This window comes from Podarcis melisellensis (genome assembly GCF_964234715.1).
Source record: "Podarcis melisellensis genome assembly, chromosome: 9".
Lineage (NCBI taxonomy): Eukaryota > Metazoa > Chordata > Lepidosauria > Squamata > Lacertidae > Podarcis > Podarcis melisellensis.
Window position 1 is genome coordinate 44,580,025 of NC_138541.1, and position 21,363 is coordinate 44,601,387.

Consider the following 21,363-nt stretch of genomic DNA (forward strand, 5'->3'; position numbering starts at 1 on the left):
ATATCTGTGGATTTGTAATTAAAGATGGCAACCATCCAGACATGCTTCATTGACTACCTGTGGATAAGACTATCTCACAGCTAAGTTGTACATTTTTTTAAAAAATCATGTTGTGAACCAGTGCACTCACTGTGAAGTCAGGATTGGCTGCATGCAGTTGGGAAAGCATCTAGTGTCTGAACTGCCTGGAGTGAATCCCATATCCTGTTGCCAAGTTCACCAAGATCTGTGCAACTGGAAGAAAGCAGAGGAAGGAAATTCATCAGAGAGAAGGTCCAGTAGTACAGAATGGAAGAGGGGAAAAGATGAGTTGCCAGAGATGAGTATCTTGTGTGCCATGTGGTTATCAGAAAATGGATGAAAGCATGCTCCTCTACATATTATTTCTCTAAAGTTTATAAGCTTCAGCTGGTGGAGCTACTAGCCATGGTTGTACATAGGAAGGTTAGAAACATAGGATCAGCCTTATACTAGGTGAAACCAGTGATCCATCTTGCTCAGTATTGTCTGCAGTAGCCTTCTCCAACCTAGTTGCCCTCCAGTGTTTTTGACTACAGCTCCCATCATCATTGGTCATGATGGCTGAGTTTGATGGGAGTTGTAGTCTAAAACTATCCAGCAGGCACCAGTTTGAGAAAGGCTGGTCTACACTGAGTGGCAGTAGCTCTCTGGGGTTTTAAGCCCTCCTGGTTCCTTTTACAGGCTAATCCATCCAGGCTTAAATGTTCTCAAAAGACTAGTTTATGACTAAGGAGAAATACTGAGTCAAGGAGATTTCCTATATCATGATACCTCGGGTTACGTACTTAATTCGTTCTTAACTTGAAACTGTTCTTAACCTGAAGCACCACTTTAGCTAATGGGGCCTCCTGCTGCCGCTGCATGATTTCTGTTCTCAACCTGAAGAAAAGTTCTTAACCTGAGGTACTATTTCTGGGTTAGCGGAGTCTGTAACCTGAAGAGTCTGTAACCTGAAGCATATGTAACCCAAGGTACCACTGTAATATGTTGCTGGAGGAATTCCCTCTTAACCAGGGCTAACAAGCTCTTAAATTTTCCATTTGTGATGCTTATGTTACAGCAGCAAACTGTTTCCTCCTTCCCTTTCTGCAGCTCAGTGGCAGCAACAGCCCCAGACCACCAAACCAAAGAAGGTGCGTCCCTCAGCTAGTCGATATGCAGCACTTTCTGACCAAGGACTAGACATCAAAGCTGCGTTTCAGCCAGAAGCAAACCCAGGACACCTGACACTACAATCTGGATTGGTAGAAAGTGATGATCTGTAAATCTTGGCTATCAGGCCTACCATTTCCTTTCAAAGTGAAAACACTGAAAGCCATTGTCTTGACCAATGATAATTTATGCCACTTTATGTGAAAGGCAAACACCATTGTGTGCAAAAGATAAAGAACACCTTAATCATGTATTTCTTGCTCGTTGTTACAATTTAAAGTAGTGATTATTCAATGGAAATGTACAGCCCCTACACATGAACATCACCTTCACCATAACTGTTTCATTACTATGGGGGTAGCACTATTTTTAAATAATCCTATTCACAAATGCCAAATGCATTTGAATGACATTTTTCGGAAGCAAGCACACTGCAGAACTTATCACCAAGTGCCTTTTGCAAGTTGTAGGTGCTATAACTCGTAATGAATAATGCTAGTCATTTTTTAAAGCTACAACACAGCAGCAAGTGTATCAGCAACGCATTCTAATTAACAGCAGTAAAAAATGTGCAATATACTGATGGAAGGGGGAAAGGAAGAGACATCTAAATTAAATTAGTATCTCTGTAAATGGTTTTCTATTCTCAAGGGAAAGGAGGCTGCTTGCTTAAAGAAACTTAGGATAGGCAAGCAAGCTTCACACCTGAAAGCTTTGTTTTCTGGCAGGAAGTGGCTGACTGAAAACTGTACTGCCAGACTAAGTCATAAGATAACTTAAAATCTAGACATTATGGGATGGGATTATTTTACAGTATTAAAATTTGCAAGGGGGACAGGACAGGATGAGGGCAGTAGGACAGACGTTTCTCAGAATGAAAGTGTCTTGAGAAAACATTGCACTTCATCTCTTTGAAATTCCATGGTTACCCAAATGCTTTAAATCATCATCATCATCATACTGGAGATTTGCTTGACCAGAACACCATGACAAAAGTGATGAGTATAGAGTACGTGGGGAAAGGAGTGAGTCTGCAAGAGTTTGAATGATAAGCACACCACAGAGAATAGATTAGTAAATGGGAGGGAATGCAGAATGATGATAAAGAAAATGGTGTTATATTTTAAACACTGCATGCATGTGTACTAGATGTTACAATTTTGTGTTATTGCTTACTGCAGCAATGAATAATAGCCCTGCCTAAGACTGAGACTTCGTCAAGAAAGTAAAAATGGTCAAACTGCCAGAATGTAGACTAGTTCTGCATCTAACTGGACTTCACTTAGGCATTAAGCCATTTAACATTCAAAATCAATTTAAGAGTTCAGTTGAGTCTGGCAGGAAAAAAAGATGTGGTTTTGATGGTACAAGAGTACTTTGCTACAAAAGGAAAACACTGTATTCCTTATCAAAGCACGTTTATAGTACTTTATTTATAATAAAAATGTTGACTCTTTTATCTCAACTCAGTTATTCAAGTGCAGTACTTTTTAAGAGAAGTTTTGTATTATGTACCACACCATATATTTTGCATTACTGCTATACATGTATTGCTTTGCACCCATGTTAAGTACACAAACCAGGTTTTTTTTAGCGGCTAATAAACTCTTAGCACAGAAAATAGTTATTTTTCTATGCAAACTGCTGCAAGTGGTTACAGCTTGTTATAAGCATTTCTTACCTATCTGTACTGTCATACACAATCTGTCATATAAAACTGTCCTATCATTCATTTACCAAACTTTTCTCAAATGTGACTCGCTAATCTATATTTGTTTAGCTTCACTAGTAGCATTTTGCTTCTTTTTATTTGTATTTATAAAAAAAAAATGTACAATCATACTACTTTGGATTGTTGTGCTGATATCATGTGGGTTTAACATCAATAAATATTACACAAGTTAATAATTATGTGTTTTTTCTGGGTCACGGACTTAAGACATCAAAAATAAAACTGGGTACACTCCTACATGCTTATGGGAAGTAAAGCCCATTGAACTCCAGTAGGCTTCTGATTTACATCCTTAGAATCCCACTTCATAGGTACAGCCTAGTATTGTGTATTTTTTAAGCCAACCCCATTGAAATCAACTTCTCCTGACATCTGGGCCACTTTCCCCATAGCCTGGATTATGGCAAGTAAGCCATACTGACAAATGGGAGCTCTTACCTGAAAGATGCGTTTGTGATCATCTGCCTCTGACATGTAGAATGCTGGGAGGAAAGGGGCTTGCTTGGTTCTGGGGCCTACGAAAGGAGAGGGAAACCCAAACAATGCATGAGATCCAACAGGGCAGACACGATGTCACCACTGACAAATACAGTGAAAGACCCTTCAGTCTTCATTTCACCCACATGCCCAGGCCCATGCAGAGCCTGTCTCAGGACCAGAGTGGGAGTCTTGTTAGAATAAAGTTATAAATTCAAACAAAAAGGAAGCCAGTCCCTGGCCAGCTTAACCCTCTGAGGCCCAGAGTATAGCCAGCAAAGATAGCTACACTTCTTCAAGCAGGTTTGACCACATCCTTAGGCTGCAATAATTGAAACTAATATAGTACAAATGAAACAAGCAGGGCTTTGGATGCCTCTATTGGACCTGCTCTAATCGCCCCCAATAGTGGCTTTGTGCAAGAGAAAGTACTTCTACTAGCACAGGATGAGGCACTCCATTTCACCTCTCTCACTTACAGCTCTCTGACATGTTCCATGTTGCTCCAGAGACGTCTGGAGGGAGGCACAGGGTGCTGCACTGATTTGGATAGGAGGGGTCAGCAAAAATTTAGGGCCCTGCCTTAAGGAAGTTCTTCCACTAGCACAGAACCACTACTGGATACAACTCACAGGCTGAAGTACTACTACTACAGCTCAAGTTTAGGATGAAGCAGCACAGATTAGACCCAATTCAAAGATTAGGTATCTTGACACATCAGCCTAAACAACATAAAGTAGCTGAATATTAAGAATTAAGAACAAGCTAGAACTTGTTCTCAAGTTCTAAATGAGCAAACCTCGCATATTTCTTCTACCATCATTTTGCATCTCTAGAGAAGCAAGTTGTTTAGGAGAAAACAGCATTCAAGTTTAAAATTAGTTGCTTAAAAGAACTGATAAACTTTATACTGATTCACCCACAACAGCCCTGGGAGTAAGTAAAAAAATGAAATGCATCCTACCTGCTCCATGTAGGTGAAATGAGAGGAATCGTGCTTCCTTCAGGCTTGAATATGGTTTTGTAAGCAAAACTGAGATAGCTTTTGACAGCAGAGTAACTTCAGAGGGATTGGAATGTTTTCTCCTTACGATGATTTCTCCTTGTGGTTAATTTTATTACTGGTGTGTCATAAGAGCTAACCAATAATTTATAGGAACATTTTGCTTGTCAAACAGTAGAAGAAAACAGATGTATTCGCTCAATACATTCATGATCACAGCAGAGGTAACTCATGCCTCAACTATAAAATAACAGCCTTGCTTGCCTTTTTAAAAAGCTGTTGCTATAAAAACAAATACTTCAGCACACTATTAGATTGAGAGCATGATGGTTTAACAAATGCAGAAAAGCCTGTGTGGTACAAATAGAGGAAAACATGTGGGATGGCGAAGTAGAAGAAAACTGGAAAAAGAAATGGAAAAGGTAATGGCATTTCACACTCATCTCTGCCCTGCTGAGTCATGGAGAAAGTACTCCATAAATATATCTATCCCAAATTATTATACATGCCTATTTATCAACCTTTAAAATATGCCGGGGTCCATCAATTCATCTGATGATGCAGTGACAATCTAGTAAATTTTCAGAGTGGAAGGGGGTATTTACTATTATAGCAGTAGGAGTAGCAGAGCGCAAACATTTCAAGCAAGATTTAGCATGAACAAATAACTCATTTTCCTGGAAACAATATTATTGTGACAGCTAAACAAATGCTCACAGAAGTATTTATTAGACATTTATTTTCAGCTGTCAGAAATTGAAGGGTCTAGTCAGTCTGGCACAATTAAAGAGCATGTGAAGCACGACACTCAATGTGGGAAAGCTGCTTTCTAAATTTGATAAATTCCAAATACTGTTAAAGTTAGTAGGATCTCTAAGTGTTTTTTAATAATTATATCAATTTGTAATTAATGTCATTCCGTTTCAGCTTATTGACTACATTTAAATTCACTTATTTACTTCAGCAGATTTTATTTCATTTTTGCACAACTACAAAAAGTTGCAATGGCATCATGGCATGGCATGATGGAAAAGAAAAGGCACCTTTAGTGTTTGAGGCCCATGTCTAAACACAATGATGTTTTATGGCCTGTAGCTGTCCTACCACAACCACTGGAAGGTCAAACCATCCTGAGTTCTTAGAAGATATTGCCAACATAGGTGAAGCCTTTTCTCCACAACCAAGGTACTCTTGGATTCAACGATATATAAGCAAGAGAGATTCTGGTGACATTTCCAAAACTAAAGTTGTTTACTATGGCACAATTTTTCATGGACTAGAGTCTACTACTTCATAACATACATGAAGTGTAATCCTCAGTTTCAGATAAATAGACATGACTGTAAGGAGGACAGAATAACTAAGTTTTGGGGTCAGTGGGAAATAACATGCAGGAAGTGTAGATAGCAATAATCCAGGTATTATTTGACATATTCAATTGTTAGTCAATTTCCAATAATTCAATAAATGGTTTTAAACTGTTTTTAATATTGTGTATTAATGTTGCAACCTGCCCTGGGAAAAGGGCAGGTAATCAATAATAATAGTAAAGCAGCTAATGTCTTAAAAATAAACACAATGTTCCTTGGTAACAGCAGTAATAGGTAGTAAAACAATCAGCTTGGCAATGCCGGGTTAACTTCTGTAGTGAGAAAGAAAAATGTGGTCTCTATTCAGACCCAAATGAACAGTTTACCTTCTTGGTTAATTCTAATTCTGCTACAGCCCTCCTCTGAAATTTCTGGTTTACGTATGGCTTCCTTAAGATCAGTGAAAGTGTATCCTAGTTCTCTATTTGTTTGTGAATATTGCCATCTTTTGTTAGATACAATTACCTTGCATTGAACTGTTTGTAAAACACAAATGATTATTGCTGTCATGTATTACAATGTTTTGCCCACTCTGACCATAATTAAGCAAAGAGATAAGCCAAACATAAATTTCATGAAATAACTGTTTATAGAGAGATAAGAAGCCATGCACACTCATTTTAAACTATGAAACTGAACAATATGTATAAATGGGAATTTATGTACACAAATAATATAAACCTGTTATTTAAAATTGGGATTTTAAGAATGTAGCAATTCTAACAAAATGAAAAACAGCATTAAATTAGCTCTGCACACAAGCCAAACTTAAATGGCTAGAAATATATATGTGATTCTTTGTACTATTACCTAACTAACCCTAATGAACTATTATTCCTTAAATTATACTGACCTCAAGAGGTGAAAAAGAGATTTGTTTGTATGCTCACACCCCAGATGTCAGTGAATATGTCATTTTTCTAAACATGAAAGTAAACTTGCTTCCACCTTTGATTACTGGGCTGATCCTACAAGAAAATCAATTATATAGTACTTCCAGACTACATTTTAAGATATATAGAAGACCTGAATAGTTTTGTTTGCATTTTTATTCTGTGCTTATATGTCTGTCAATTTTAATTACAGGCCTAAACTACTGACAGCTTGCTTTGGGGAGGGGGGTTTAGCCCACAAACTATTTAAATTTGGCAGCTTGGATACGGAATAATCAGATTGCATATTTAACACAGATGAGGAATGGATTGGGAGATGCAAAATTAGTATTATTTGAGTACTTTAAAAAGAAGACATTTTAAACTATTGGTTAGTAAGCTGAAATGAACAAAGGCAGTTTAAATGACTCTGAAAAACTAATTTGGAAGAAACCAAAGTAATTTATAGTATTTTCAAGGACCGGACTGGACCCAGCAGTCTTCATCAGAGACCCTTCTGTGTGTTCCTGAGAGAGAGGTGGAAGGTGGCCATACAGGAATGGGCCTTTTCAGTGGTTTCACCCCGTCTGTGCAATGCTCTCACAAGGGGTAGTTGTCTGGCACCATCTTTTCAGGCTAAGACCTGGTTACCCTGGTTACTTAATGCTGCTTTCTATAGTGGTGCTCATCTTTTAGTGGAGCAGTTAGGACTTGGTCCTTATTAATATGTTGCTGAATGAGCGTTTTATACATTTTGTATTGTCATTCCCCCCCCCCATTTTTCCGGTTTCATACTGTTTTAATGTGCTCTATTTTATTCTGTCAAATCATTTTGATGCTTTTATTGTATAAAGCAACTGATAACAACAACAAGCCAAACTAGTTATTCCAGGAATGAGTAATGATTAGAGAATCTACTTCTGATGATATTTAGAAATATATCTGGTTAAATATCAACAAATGCATGACCCTTCAAACCTTAATAAGATGCGGACAACCTGGTTCTTAATCTCTGTCAGATTATTTAGGATTTATAATGCAAACAGATCTAATCACAGGAGCCAACTCCAAGGACCTGAGGTTCCTTTTGCCGCCCAGTAAAATATCTGAGGAGCCTTGGGGCCCCCAAAGTTTATGGGCCTTGCCATTCAAATTGTGTGTGTGTGTGTGTGTGTGTGTGTGCCGCATCTTGTGATCAATTATGCAGGATGGGGCTTACCTGCCCCCCAATATTTTATTCAAGTTGGCACCCCTGGATCAAATGGTTGGGAACGTGGAATGGACTGGGCTATGGCAAGTAATTACAAGGAGAATTTATGGAATATCCAAATTATTTTGGAATAGAGAAGAGATAGTCAACATGGCACTCTCCAGTTGTTGAACTCCTACTTGCAACAGCCTTTGTTGGCACAGATACATTAAATTTTGGGATTTTACAATATTAAGCATGATTGTTTGGATTCTATGCAAGGGGGAAAGGTTTTAATGGATTTGAACAATAAGAAGGGGAAACAGCCCTTAATATTATCCCTTCCTGGTTTGAAGACATTATAACTAAATAAATTTAACACAGATATAAGTCTTTTTCCTATTAAAAGTTCTCCTCATTGAGTTTTTCCATGTGTCTGAGTTCTGATGATTTCATTTTATTTATATATATATATATTTATATATTATACTTAATTTTTTAATATTACAAATATTTTTATGTTATAAGAAAGTTTCTTATGATTTTGCATATTGTAACTTTTGTAAAATAAATCTGAAAAGCAGTTTTTAAAAACAAAACAAAACTGGCAACTTAGCCACCACTAATAAGATTTCACATTTTTAAGCTAGATAATTGTGCAAATAAAAAAATTGTAGGAAAATTCATGTACTTTCATGAATCTGGGATTCAGGACCACCCAAATTATGGATCAAATTAGCACTAGAATTTAATTAAGGTTTGGGGTGTCAAAGCTGATTTCCTAGGACATGATAGCTAGACTCAAGTGTGCATTTAAGGTGTATGCCAGACCTTTAATCCTTTAATTAAGCCAAGTGTAAAAGCTAATTATTACAGGTAATTTCCTTCTGAGGCGTTTGCCTAGAGATGAACCATTTAAACGACACAAAGGAGGGAAAGGCTAATTACATTTGCTCGCGTGGGTTTCCTCCCTCTCTCAACTGAGTTAGCTTAAAAGACAAGGCCAGTGTTTTAGGTGAGTTTAGAGTATAGAAGGGAAGTTAGGAGTTAGCAAGGACATAAGCTAGAGGAAGAGGAGGCAAAACATGACAGCTGCTGTTCATTTGAGTGCAAGACTATAGAAGACGCAACGAACTTTTGGGGTGCCAATACTGTGAGCCCCTCCATCTAGGCTGCAGGTTTTTCATGTGCAAATACACCAAATATCATAAAGACACTAGTTTCCACTGTGCCTTATTGTCCCACAGGAAAAACAAAGCCTGCGTTAAAGCGCACCTGCAACCCCCCAGAATATCACAATATTCGGAGTTAAGGGTGGCACGTAACAATATAGCATACAGTGCCCATTTACACCACAAAGAACTCATAACCCACCTACTTTCAGCAGCCAGAAACACCATAACCAGACACTGGAGAGACCTGTCAGGAGTAAGCATGGACCAATGGTACCAAATAGTATGGGAAACAGCCCTACTAGAAAAATTAACTAATAAACTGAAACTGACACGGGGACAAACAGAAGAAGACACCTTCACCCCGGTATGGCTCCCCTTTATCACATACACAGCCCAACAGGACAATGACAATAATCCACCAACAGCATACAAATCAATATGGCTAACCTGATCCAAAACACCCACCCACCTCACTCACACACGAAAACAAAGATCACCACAGCCAATCAGAAACAAACAATCACACCCTAGGCCAACCCCAACCTCTCTCACCACCAAAGGAACACAAGTGAACAACACAAGCACGCTGACACCAAACTCTACATACATTAAGCATAATAGCAACACCACTACCCGACCCCACCCCCATCCATCTCCCCTCCCTCCACTCCCCTTTCTTTTTTTTCTTTCTTTTTTCTTCTCCCCCTAATGCCTCAACAAATGAAACGGATTTGTAAAAATGTTACATGGGGGGGGAATACGAGGCATTACACTTACACTGTAAAACAAGAAAACCCTTAATAAAATATTTTTAAAAAACAACAACAATATAGCATACAGTTGAACTTTTCTGTTATCCAGATACTGTAGTAGACACAAAATATTTGTTTGTGATAAAAAGGTATATTGGTGCCAAAGAGCAATAAAACATCCAGAATAAGAATATAGACTAGATAGCTTTTAATGTATGAAGTGATTATATATATATATATATATATATATATAGCCCTTTCTAAAGTGATAGAAAGAACAAATATTTATGCTTCAAGCAGGAGACAGCTAGAAAATGTCACATCTAAATAATACTTTTTCACTATTTCAAGTACTTTGAATGAATGAAAAAAACCTTTGAAAATTAGTGTTTTATTTAAGAAACCTAAGGTTATGAAGTTCAACATATTGTATTCTTTGTTAGCAACCACTTCATAGGAGAAACAAAATAAATATGCATGGAGTGTGCCCTATATAACCAAGCATTCAACATTCCTAAGCAGTTTATCATCAGTTTCCTTTGCCTCTCCAAGTAGAACACCAAAGTTTTCCAACATTAACTATGAAAAAGATCATACTTTACTTACAGAATGAACTAAAAATAGACCAACTTTTGGAAGGAGAGCTGCATTAAACTTTCTATGCAGAAAGAACAAATCTGATGTAGCAAGGTGTATGTCACAATTAGTATATTTGGTAACATGTAGCACTTTGAAAAACAACAACAACCAGATCATTTAATTTCAATATATACACAAAAAAACAAAAATGGGACCTGGAATCATCTACACCCCCCAAAAAAAAAAAAATCTGGTGTCACACATAATTTGCTTATTTACCTGAGGCAAACAGACAAGTAAGCATATGATTTGAAGTTTGTCAGACTAACTACAAATTTATACTACTTTAATTTAAAATACTAACAAAAGAAGTATCACCTCAATCCACTTCTTGGGACTTTCAACTGCTGAATATGTTTTCCCACACTCATTGACTATGCTATCATGGCTTTTAAAACAAAAGCTGCAAACCTCCATCAATAACTAGAACTTGGCCTGTTACATATGGAGACTCCAGAAGAAATGCAACAGCTTCAGCAACTTCTTGAGGCTCCCCAAATCGTCCAAGGGGAATAGTTTTCTTCAACTGCTCTTCTTTCAAATGTGTTGTCATATCCGTGTGAATGAAGCCTAACATTTGGGGGGAGGGGAAGAGAGAGAAAAAATATGTTTATGAACTAAGACCTAGTCAAATCCTGATAAAACTCCTATCATCACAACTATATAGTTTCCTGAGCTCAAGAGTCTGTCAAAATGCAAAGCATAGTTGCACAACTAAAAGCCATTTAAGGAAAGAAATATTTGTGTATTCAAACTTATCTAAAACTTCTTGAAATTGGAAACATCAGTCCAGAAACTGTGACAAATTTTATGCATCCAAATTCTTACATATATAGCCCCATTCTAACCATGTTTGTTTCACATTAAGTCCCACTACTGATTTCAATGAGGTGTATCTCTAAAACTATATCCAACCAACTTAGCTATTGTTTAAAGCATGCTGGTGCATGCCGATTACCGCATTTTTCGTTCTACAGGGCGCACCAGACCATAGGGCACCCCTAGTTTTTTGGGGGGGGAAATAAAGCGCTCCCCGGGTTTCGGGCTGCTATCCGCAAGCCTTCGGAGCCCGGCGGGAACTCAGCAGATAGTGTTGAGTGATTTATTGCCCAGATAAGGCTGGCGTCCAACCCGTTTCCAAAGCTGCGTCAGGCCTCTGCATTTTTAGCGAAAACCTGCATTCACTCCATAGGACGCACACACATTTCCCCTTCATTTTTGGAGGGGGGAAAAGTGCATCCTATAGAGCGAAAAATATGGTAACTCCTCCCATACGTATGCTGCACTGCTAGGAGCTAAACCATGGTTTGGCTTAGCATTACATCAAAACCCAGGCCTATGGTTGGTTTTCCCCAAACCATCCATGGCCGGAAACCTGACAGCAAGCCTTCATACAGCTTGTGGTTTGTTTGGGAGGAAACAAACCCCAAGCCTGGGTTCAGCTGTAATGGTTAAGTTAAACCCTGGTTTAGTTCTTGGCAACAAACCAGCAACAAGAGTGAGGGAGAAACAAAGTACATGCAGTTTTAGCACTGTGCACCTTTAAACTATATTTAAGTTTAACTGTAATTTAAAATGCTGTGCGAACCAAGCCAGTTTGAACTTATTTAAACTAAAAACTACACAGGGCCCGGTTCAGGAGCCACTTCTGTTCCCTATCTTATCACATATGGAGTTTGGATGGCTGCAGTAAGAATCTCAGTCTTGCATAGTCCACAGAATCTTTGGAAGTTCTCTTATTCAAACCAGGGTTTTACGTTACTGTGAAAAGCACATCCTGTGTTCAAATGACTGCGTACTCGGCCACTATAGACATGAATTTATACATTTAATGATGGACAGAAAACAAGTCCAAGATCTGTTTCCAACTTGCATCAAGTTAAGGTTTGGAGTGAAAGAGAAGGCAAGGTTCCATATTTAGGCTACTAGAGCCCATGCTTTCCACTAGTCTCTGCAAGCTGACAGAAACATTTCAGTTATGGAAAGGTGCACTGCACTATAAAATAAGTACTGTACAAAGCAATTCCTACACAGATAGCCTTAGCAGGATAAAATCACAGAACATCAGAATTGAATAAAATGAAGAGAGACAGTGCATTTGAAATGCCTTGGGTTGAGGTTGGAGGTTAAATTCTCACATCCAGGGACTTTACTTAGTGTGCTGCTAGAGGCTTGCTGAGATGTCAAAAGGTGTTAATATTCAAAACGAAATCTTGCTGTGGTTAGTAGGGAGACACTCAAACTGAGTTGTTCAAGGTAAACTACAGGAGTTAATGCAAGAACTCCACCTGCTGCACGTGTACATACATAAAAGTATTAAGGCTGTATTTTGCCAAGCAGATAATGATTCATCTGTTCAGTCGTGTAGTCACCACACAGTTGTCACCACACAGTTATGTTTTAGGAAATTTTTAGAAATGTTTTTACTAAAGCAAAACAGTTTGAAAACACTATCTGCATGAATCAGGAGAGGCTGTGCAGCCCCTGGGCTATTGCTTGGGATGAGGGAAAACAAGCTGAGCTTGAAACCTGACAAGACGGAGGCACTTTGAGTAAGTAGTTTCCATGTCCAAGGACCTGGTCAATTGCCTACTCTGGATGTGGTTACACTCCCCCTGGAAGAGCAGGTTTACAGTTTAGGGGTGCTTCTAGATCCAGCCGTGTAACTGGAGACTTGGGTAGCCTCAGTGGCTCAAAATGCCTTTCACCAACTCCACTTGGTTTGTCGGCTTCAGCCACTCCTGGACCAGAAAAGCCTGGCCAAAGTAGCTCATGCCTTGGCTACTTCATGACTAGATTGCTGCAACGCACTCTATGAAGGGATTCCCTGTTACCTGATCTGGAAACTTCAGTTAGTCCAGAACGCTACAACACAACTGCTGACAGGAGGACATAGCAGCATAGAACACCTATGCTCAGAGAACTGCACTGGCTGCTGATTTGCTACTGGGCCAAGTTAAAGGTGTTAATATTAGTATATAAATCTCTTAACAGCTTGACACCAGTTTACCTATGAGATTGTCTTACCCCATATATCCTCATTCAAGTGATACTCAACTCAAAATTTCAGTGCGGCAGCACCTACACTTTGGAACTCCCTGCCTATTGATATCATGCAGGCAACCTCACTGTACTCTTTTTGGCAGTTGCTAAAAACATTCTTATTTAGACAAGCCTATCTAGATGTTTTATTATTATTTCTTCGCAGCTTTTCACTCACATGAGTCACAAAGCAGCTTACACACCATAAATAACAACATCACACCACAACATAAACCGTATAAAATAATTAACAAATCATCAGTAAAACTTCCACTGTCTATAGAACACTAATAACAAAACGACTTCTAAAAATCGTCTAAACAGCACAATCACAAAAGAAGTCATTTTATAAAACTCACAAGGCATTGCAGTAATCATAATCCTAACAATATTAGCAACATTAACAACTTAACAATCAAAAACAAACCAAGCACTGCTGGATTCACACAAACACACTCTTTCTCTCCATCCCTATGATTCACAGTCTTCCACCCAGTTCATGACAAGACACACACGCATAATGCCTGTGGCAGCAGCACCATCCTGAAGGCCCCTAGGGATCCAAGGGCTGGAGGGTGGAGCAAGGCAGGTGGAAAACTCCCACTGGAGTCCAACAACATCTGGAGGGTCAAAGGTTCTCCACCGTTGCTTTACCTGTTAAGTATGTAACTGAAGCAATTATCGGACTGATATCAATATTGTGAATTAAATTCAGTATAAAAGGACCTAAAAGCATCTGATCTTACGTACTGATTCACAAGTGACAGTTGGTGAACTAAAAACTAACCTGGAGCAACCATGTTGACTCGAATGTTCTTTCTTGCTATTTCTTTAGCAAGAGAGCGTGAAAATCCAACTAATCCTGCTTTGCTGGCACTGTATACGCTCTGACCAGAATTGCCCTTCAGCCCAACGATACTTCCTAAAATAAACCAAAGGGAAAGACAGGCAAAGCCAAAGTTTAGAAACTATAGTCAGGACTGGGCGTTTTTAATAGTAGCTGTACTGATCTTTAACTTTTAATTAAATATTTTTAATGCCTTATCTTTTTTGCCTAATGTACATGAAGGCCTTATGCTGAAAAGCAAGCATGCACTTAATGCATTACAGATACTGTTACAGTCCCAGCCATATGAAAATACAAGTGAGAACCCAAACCCTTGCAATAGGGCAAAGGGAGCAGGTCAGAAGTAGTAGCAGGTAACAAGCTGGTTGATTTCTTCCCACACCTCAGCAAGCCCCCCTGTCCCCTCAGACAGTGAGTGTACAGTACTCTCAGGTGCCAGAGAATTCACAAAAGTCTACAACTAGAACAAATATGATTATTATTACCTATTTAGGAAGTGGTTTACCTATTTAGGAAGTGGTTAAAGAGGAAAGACGGTGTCAGTTAACCCTGACATTTCCCTGTATTACTTCACATGGTTTTATACTTATCTGTTTCTTGTATGCAAAATAACATGAACATCAAGTCAATCTATTTTTTAAAAAACAAAAACAAAACCCTGAGTGGCTCAAATATTTCTCCTACTTTTAACTCGTCCTGCTACTCTGTGTTTTAAAACAATCTACATGCAGAAATTTTCCATTTTATCAACATTTTAAAAAATACAGTCATTTCCAGTATGTTCCCAAGGCCTGTTGTGAAGCCATTAGGCATTATCTATGGAGCTCTTTGGTTCTAGAAAAGAGGATAACTCTTTCAGACATAAATATAAATCACAGAATTTCTCCTAAAAATATTTGCCTATTTATTTAATGCTATTTGTAACCCACCTTCTACACTACTGCCAAAGATGCTTACAACAAAAAGCTAAGAATAAAATATAGCTATATCACAAACATACTAGATTATAGGAGCTGGGTCAAGGGAGGACCAGGCATTCCCTATCCCTGATCTAGGATGTCCAGTGGGCACCCATGAATTCCAAATTGCATTTATGGGCACAACTCCAGAGAGGTCTGTTGTCTGGCAGCAAGCAGGTAGAACAGATTTCCCCTCTTGTTTTCCCTAACTGCAGACACCACATCCCGCTGCATTATAAGCAGCTTTTAATTTTTTTACAGTCATGCTATGAATATTTACTCAAAATTAAGCCTCATTGAGTTCAATAGGACATATTCCTAGGTGTGTGTGTGTGTGTGTGTGTGTGTGTGTGTGTATAGGCCTCAGAGAAGCTGGAAAACACTTTTTGAGAGAACAGTGGGAGTGAATATGCAGTTCTATAAAATGAGAAAAAGGCTTACTGTATGAGCATCTTACACAAGAAGAATACATTTGCCTTTTGTTACACTCTGATTGCACAATGCTGAGATGTAAAAGCAGCAGGCAAAAGGCACATTTGACTCCAATCCAATGTCCCCAAAAGTGCTGTGGTTAATTTTGGTAAGAACTTCAACTGCATGCGTTTATATAGGAGAACTTGTAACATACCATACAAACTTCTTGAAAAGTTAGTATCAATTGAAAATAATCATATTTGTTTAGACAGACACACCTACGTTAACAATAGCTCCACCTTGCTGCTGAATCATTCCCTTCACAGCAGCTTTGCATGTCAACATTGTCCCCAAAAGATTGGTCTGAAGCTGGGATAACATATCATCAGCCTTGGTTCGCAACAACAAGCCATCCCTAATATTAAAAAAAGGACAGTGGAAAATAGAAATACTATTGTTTAGTCTCATGAAAGAAACAGGCCAATATAATCAAGCATAATTAATTACAATACACTGAAAATTAACAATTTCAGCCACTATGCTAATAGTAATATATTGTTTTAAACTAGAAAAACACTGAAGTGCAAAACTAAATGAGTTCATTATGAAGTTGAGTACCCTGTGTTGTTTTATTAAGCACTAATAATCTCAATTGGCAACCTTTGTCTTATTAGTAGGGATACTAGAATGTTTTATCTGTGCACCTTTGCCCACTAGAAGTCACCCTATAATTGTAGTGAATTATAACAATCCCTAAAGGCTTACCCAGAATACTGATTATGCTATTGTTTCAACAAGATGAATGTAGATAAAGAGCCCCTCCAAAATCAGCTTTTGATCAGTATAAAGGCTGCAGCAAATGAAACAGTCCTTTTAGGATAATATTTTAATTCAGCTACCTTAAATCAAAGAATATCAAATCAATCTAATGAAATTTGTTCCACATACTTTTAGATACAATTAAATCTTTGATTTTAAACTCTATAACAAAATAAACCACACTATTTTATACCTGTATATTTATTTAAGTTAGATATTTTCAAAAGTGTACCTTTGATAGAAGCTTAAATTGGAAACTAACCTGTTGATACCTGCAGCATTAACCAGATAGTTTATTTGACCTAAACTTGTCTCCATTTCTTTAAACACATTTTGGATGTCTTCTTCTTTGGAAACATCGCATCTAAATGCTAGATGACCTGCTGTGTTGGCACAAAGTCCGCAATAAGATACAAACTTTCTCAAAACATTCAGAGACTGAAAGTATCATAAATACAGACAGAGAGCTGTTAGCTAGCATGTGGATCCTAGAAAATAATATACTAATTATATGATTGGAAATGAAATCCGATACTGACAAAGTACACATTTTTACATTACAAAGAACCAACAATTCCCCATGTCACTCATCAACTATTAACCAGACCCTTATCTTATACTATACAGTGGTACCTCGGGTTAAGTACTTAATTTGTTCCAGAGGTCCATTCTTAACCTGAAACTGTTCTTAACCTGAAGCACCACTTTAGCTAATGGGGTTTCCTGCTGCTGCCATGCCGCCGGAGCACGATTTCTGTTCTCATCCTGAAGCAAAGTTCTTAACCCGAGGTACTATTTTTGGGTTAGTGGAGTCTGTAACCTGAACTGTACGTAACCTGAAGTGTATGTAACCCAAGGTACCACTGTATTATGTAGGGGTTATACTATCAGATCTGCAAGATTCAAATTCAGTGTAAAATAATCATGCTACTTTATTTAACACGCATGTATTACTTTAATAGTTCAACACATTTTGCAAAAACACTAAGGTATACATACCTCCCAAGTTCTTTGCAGTAGTTTGAGCTCTATCCAGATTTCTGGCAATAATGGCCAGGCAATATCCTTTCTGTGCTAGCAGTTGGGCAACAGCATGGCCAATTCCCCGAGATCCTCCAAAAATGGCACAGACCCTTGACATCTTCAATGAACAGTTAACAAAATATTGATAGTACAGACGGACAAAATGTGTGTTGGCATTACATTTATTATACTGGCATGAAAAGATGGAATGGTCATAAATTGTACAGAATGTTTACATGCTACAGGGGGGTTTGCAATTATTTTTTATTATTGCTTTTATTATCTTTTAGCCAGTACTATCACAAGGATGGCCAAATTTATACACCCTACAGATGTTGTGGCCTACAATTCCCACCATCCCCGACCACTGACCATTGAGTTGCAGTCTAACATCTGGAGGGCTGTACATTCCAAAGCCTGTTGGAGTCTGTATCTTCTGGAAGGCAAATTGGCTATTACTCTTGCACTATCAGCTGCCAGCGACGTCACCCTTTTCTTCCAAGTATTAAAACAGGGACTGGTGAACTCCCACAGAAAGGTGACTTGACCCATTATAACCTTACCTAAGTCTGGCCCAACATACTGCTTCATTTGCACCCTGGCTTGCAATGTGTTGCCACCACACTTCCCATTCTATTTTGATAGCGATAAATTAAAGTACCCTGTTTTCAGACCTTATTAGTATTTAAGAAGCATTGGTGTGCATCTTTTCCCAATTTCAGATTTCTGGGTGTTCTGGAAATACTTCAATAATTCTGACACATCTGTCAGACAGACCTAAGGATCTTTATGTATATAGCAGATAGAAAGATGATAGATATTCTATCTATCTATCTATCTATCTATGTATACACACACACACACAGTGCACCTATGTACAAGCAACGTATTAAAGGAAGCATAAGAGGCTAATAAGACAGACAAGCTTTGCCACAGAAGCAAATCATTCCATTCATGCCCACCTGCCTGTGTCACTCAAAAACGTTTTTGATTACATAATTACAAAACTAGTGCCAGGTGTGTGGTTAACACTGCCCTGCACTCCTCTCATACTCTTAAAATGCTTGAAGTTCAAATCAGCAAGCCACTTAAAGGAGACTACTTTATAACCATATTGACATAGCCTCCCTTAGTGTAAACATAGTGTAACCACAACTCATACACTAGTCCTGAAATGGATATGAAGTGCAATTGCTTTGAAGTGATAAATGCTGCCTGAGACGTGTATGATACGGTCTAGTTCTATGGCATTGCTGCATACTCTTAGCCTTTTGCATTTCTTTTGTGAAGTGCCTGTACAAATAGGAAATGGAAAATCAATGAGAATATTTAAACACCCAACTATGCCTGTGTTTTGTGCTAGAGTAAAATCTGATTTTCAGCTGCGCAGTAACTTCTTTGTTCACTTAATTTTTCAAAGTTTCCAAACCAAACATATCAGTCACATGAAAAATTGTCTAAATAAAAAAAGGGGGGGGTTAGCATAAAGATCAGACAACACATATCCGTTTGAGGCTGGGAAGGTGGGTGCTAAATCAAAGTTATACAAATCCATGTGGAATGTCTACTAAATCACCGCTAGCTACATAATCTGTTTAGTATTTTAACTTTTGTATATTTTAAAATACTACTGTGATTTTTAAAAAAATTCTTGTTTTATCTTTATGCTTTTTTTATTACAATCAAGCAGTGTAAAGTTTTATGGACTACATAAATAAACATTATTTGGTGCCACTACATAGAGCAGCATAATTGTAAAAAGGGCAGAGGGAGGTGTGTCTATCTAAACATATATAGCTATTGCTTTTGCAAATATTCAGGTTCTAACCACTGTCAAAAAGTTAAGAAGAAAAATTTAAATCAATGGCTTTATTTTTGCCAAGCAGGTAACAAGCCCTAGCTAATATGAAAAAAAATTAAACCATACTTAAATATATTTAAAGGGAGAAAAAGTAATAAACAATGAAAGTATCCACTGAACCAGGTGCCACAGTTAAAACCTACTTTAAAATCACTGTTTTGCTGCTTACTGCAAAATGTGGAAACTGCCCTTTCCCTTCAACCCAGGTAAGCGTTAATAACAGCATTTCTTTCCCAATGGCGAGGAGCAGAGGTTGTATGGAAGAGTTGCTGAGCTACCATCCTATGTACTTCTGTGGAATGAATCCCCATTAAACACAACGAGATTTACTTCTGAGCAGACCTGTGAAAGACTGCACCTTTCCTCGGAGTTTTAAGTTCTCGACTTTTCAGTGGGGGCTCAGTCTCGAGTAAGAAGACCTTCTCCCGCAGCAAAAAAATGCAATTTTGAGGAGGAAATGCGCGGCCCACTTAAGCCCCACTGAAGTCGATGGGAAACAAGAGCCACGAACCAAGTCTTTTCCCAACAGCTTCACACAAGATGTGAAATGGACGCCCCAAAAGACATGGCTTTGTCCCAAGCACTTCTCCTCACACCCCAAAGTTGCCACAGTTCCCCGCCTTCCTCCGGCAGCTGTGCATTGGACAGCAATTGCAAGCTGCAGCTAACAGTCATATATATCCACATTATATAAATTTAATAAATTATAACAATAATTTATAGAAAAACGCTTCCCCATGGGCTTCCCCTGGAGGGGTGGAGTGGGGTAACCTTCTCCCCAAGCGTTAAGGAGCGTCCTCCCAACGGCCACGCAAAGCAGTGGCGGCGACTTTCCTGCCTTGTTCCTTAGAAGCAAAGTGCGGATCCGCCACACGACGACGCCCTCTGCACGCGCTTATAGCGACAGATGCGCATGCGCCTAAAGCAATTAAAAGGGCCGAGGACGCCGCGGCTGCGTTGCCTGGAGCAACGGCCGCTTGGGAAAGGTTAACGCCACAAGCGCACCGCGAGGGGGCAGCAGCACCGAACAAAATCCAGCGGAATCCTGGAAGCGAGGGTTACCGAAAGCGGCAGCGGGGGAAAAAGCCTGGTCTGCCCGACCGTGTGAAGTCATTTACTCGGTGTCTAAGCTGGGCTATGCCTGGGATGCGAACCTTCCCCGCTTTCCTTACCTTGTCGCAGAGCTTGGGCGGACGGAGGCCTACCGGTCAGGCGTCTGCACTTTCAAACGTGAACTACCGTTCCCAGCATGCACCGCGCTTCATGATCCTTAGGGGTCCGAATACGTCGTAGATGGGTAGTCTGGGGGTTGTAGTTCGTTCTCTCGCAGGGCGTGCTGGGATGTTGCTCAGGGCCGAACTCGACGGCTGCAGACTCTGGTTAGGCTATCAGCACCCGCTGTGTCTTTAGAAACGGGCGCGTTAGCCACTAGGCGCTGCAGTCGCGGCTTGTCCTCCTTTCTTCGCCCCAGGAGGCATCATTTCCCATGTGATCCCACTGCCGCATCTCTTGGGCCGCTATCGTGGCGTCCGCTTCCCTGCCACTACCCGAAAGCGGCGCATATACTGTGTTGCAAAGTGCAATATGTAAATACATCTGCGTTGACTCTTTGGACAGAGGAGATTTCAGTTATGCAACTCCCCCACCCCCCAAAAATCAAGGAAATAAGTAACTATACAACCTTTAGAAGACATCTAACAGGGAAATTTGCTAATGTTTGATGTGTTGTCCTGTTTTTGTTTATGTTGGAAACCGTCCAGAGTGGCTCGGGCAACGCAGTCAGATGGACGGGATATAAATATCGTCATGGAACGGACGGTCCCTATTTTCATCATATCCCCACTTAGACATGAAGCTGCTTTGATCACCATTTTATGATTATAAATCAAATTAAAAAGTGCTTTAACCTGCCTGAAGGACAGGACAGGGTGAAGAAGATCTAGCAGAATCCTGTATCCTCTTTGGGACATTTCCATTATCATATGTTCTCCAAAAAACTGTCCATCCTCCCGCAAA

The 21,363-nt window shown here is 39.1% G+C and overlaps 2 protein-coding genes across 18 annotated transcripts in view; one reads left to right on the forward strand and one right to left on the reverse strand.

The window, feature by feature from the left end:
* Positions 1-3,084, forward strand: part of PALLD (palladin, cytoskeletal associated protein) — a 231,866-nt gene extending 228,782 nt beyond the window's left edge. For all 6 annotated transcript variants that reach the window (XM_081925898.1, XM_081925899.1, XM_081925900.1 and 3 more), the window contains one exon: positions 1,114-3,084. In XM_081925898.1, the coding sequence (XP_081782024.1) occupies positions 1,114-1,286 (173 nt within the window). In that variant the 3' untranslated portion in view covers positions 1,287-3,084. The remainder of the gene's footprint in view (positions 1-1,113) is intronic.
* Positions 1-20,935, reverse strand: part of CBR4 (carbonyl reductase 4) — a 28,123-nt gene extending 7,188 nt beyond the window's left edge. For 6 of the 12 annotated variants that reach the window (XM_081926195.1, XM_081926194.1, XM_081926192.1 and 3 more), the window contains exons 1-8: positions 17,859-19,681; positions 17,463-17,604; positions 16,726-16,846; positions 15,923-16,059; positions 14,212-14,346; positions 10,794-10,952; positions 3,344-4,786; positions 131-234 (exon numbers count right to left, since the gene is read on the reverse strand). In XM_081926195.1, coding sequence (XP_081782321.1) covers positions 4,668-4,786; positions 10,794-10,952; positions 14,212-14,346; positions 15,923-16,059; positions 16,726-16,846; positions 17,463-17,604; positions 17,859-18,077 — 1,032 coding nt within the window. In that variant the 5' untranslated portion in view covers positions 18,078-19,681 and the 3' untranslated portion in view covers positions 131-234; positions 3,344-4,667. The other 6 variants (XM_081926196.1, XM_081926188.1, XM_081926189.1 and 3 more) reach the window with 6 other exon arrangements.
* Positions 20,936-21,363: the final 428 nt, after the last annotated feature.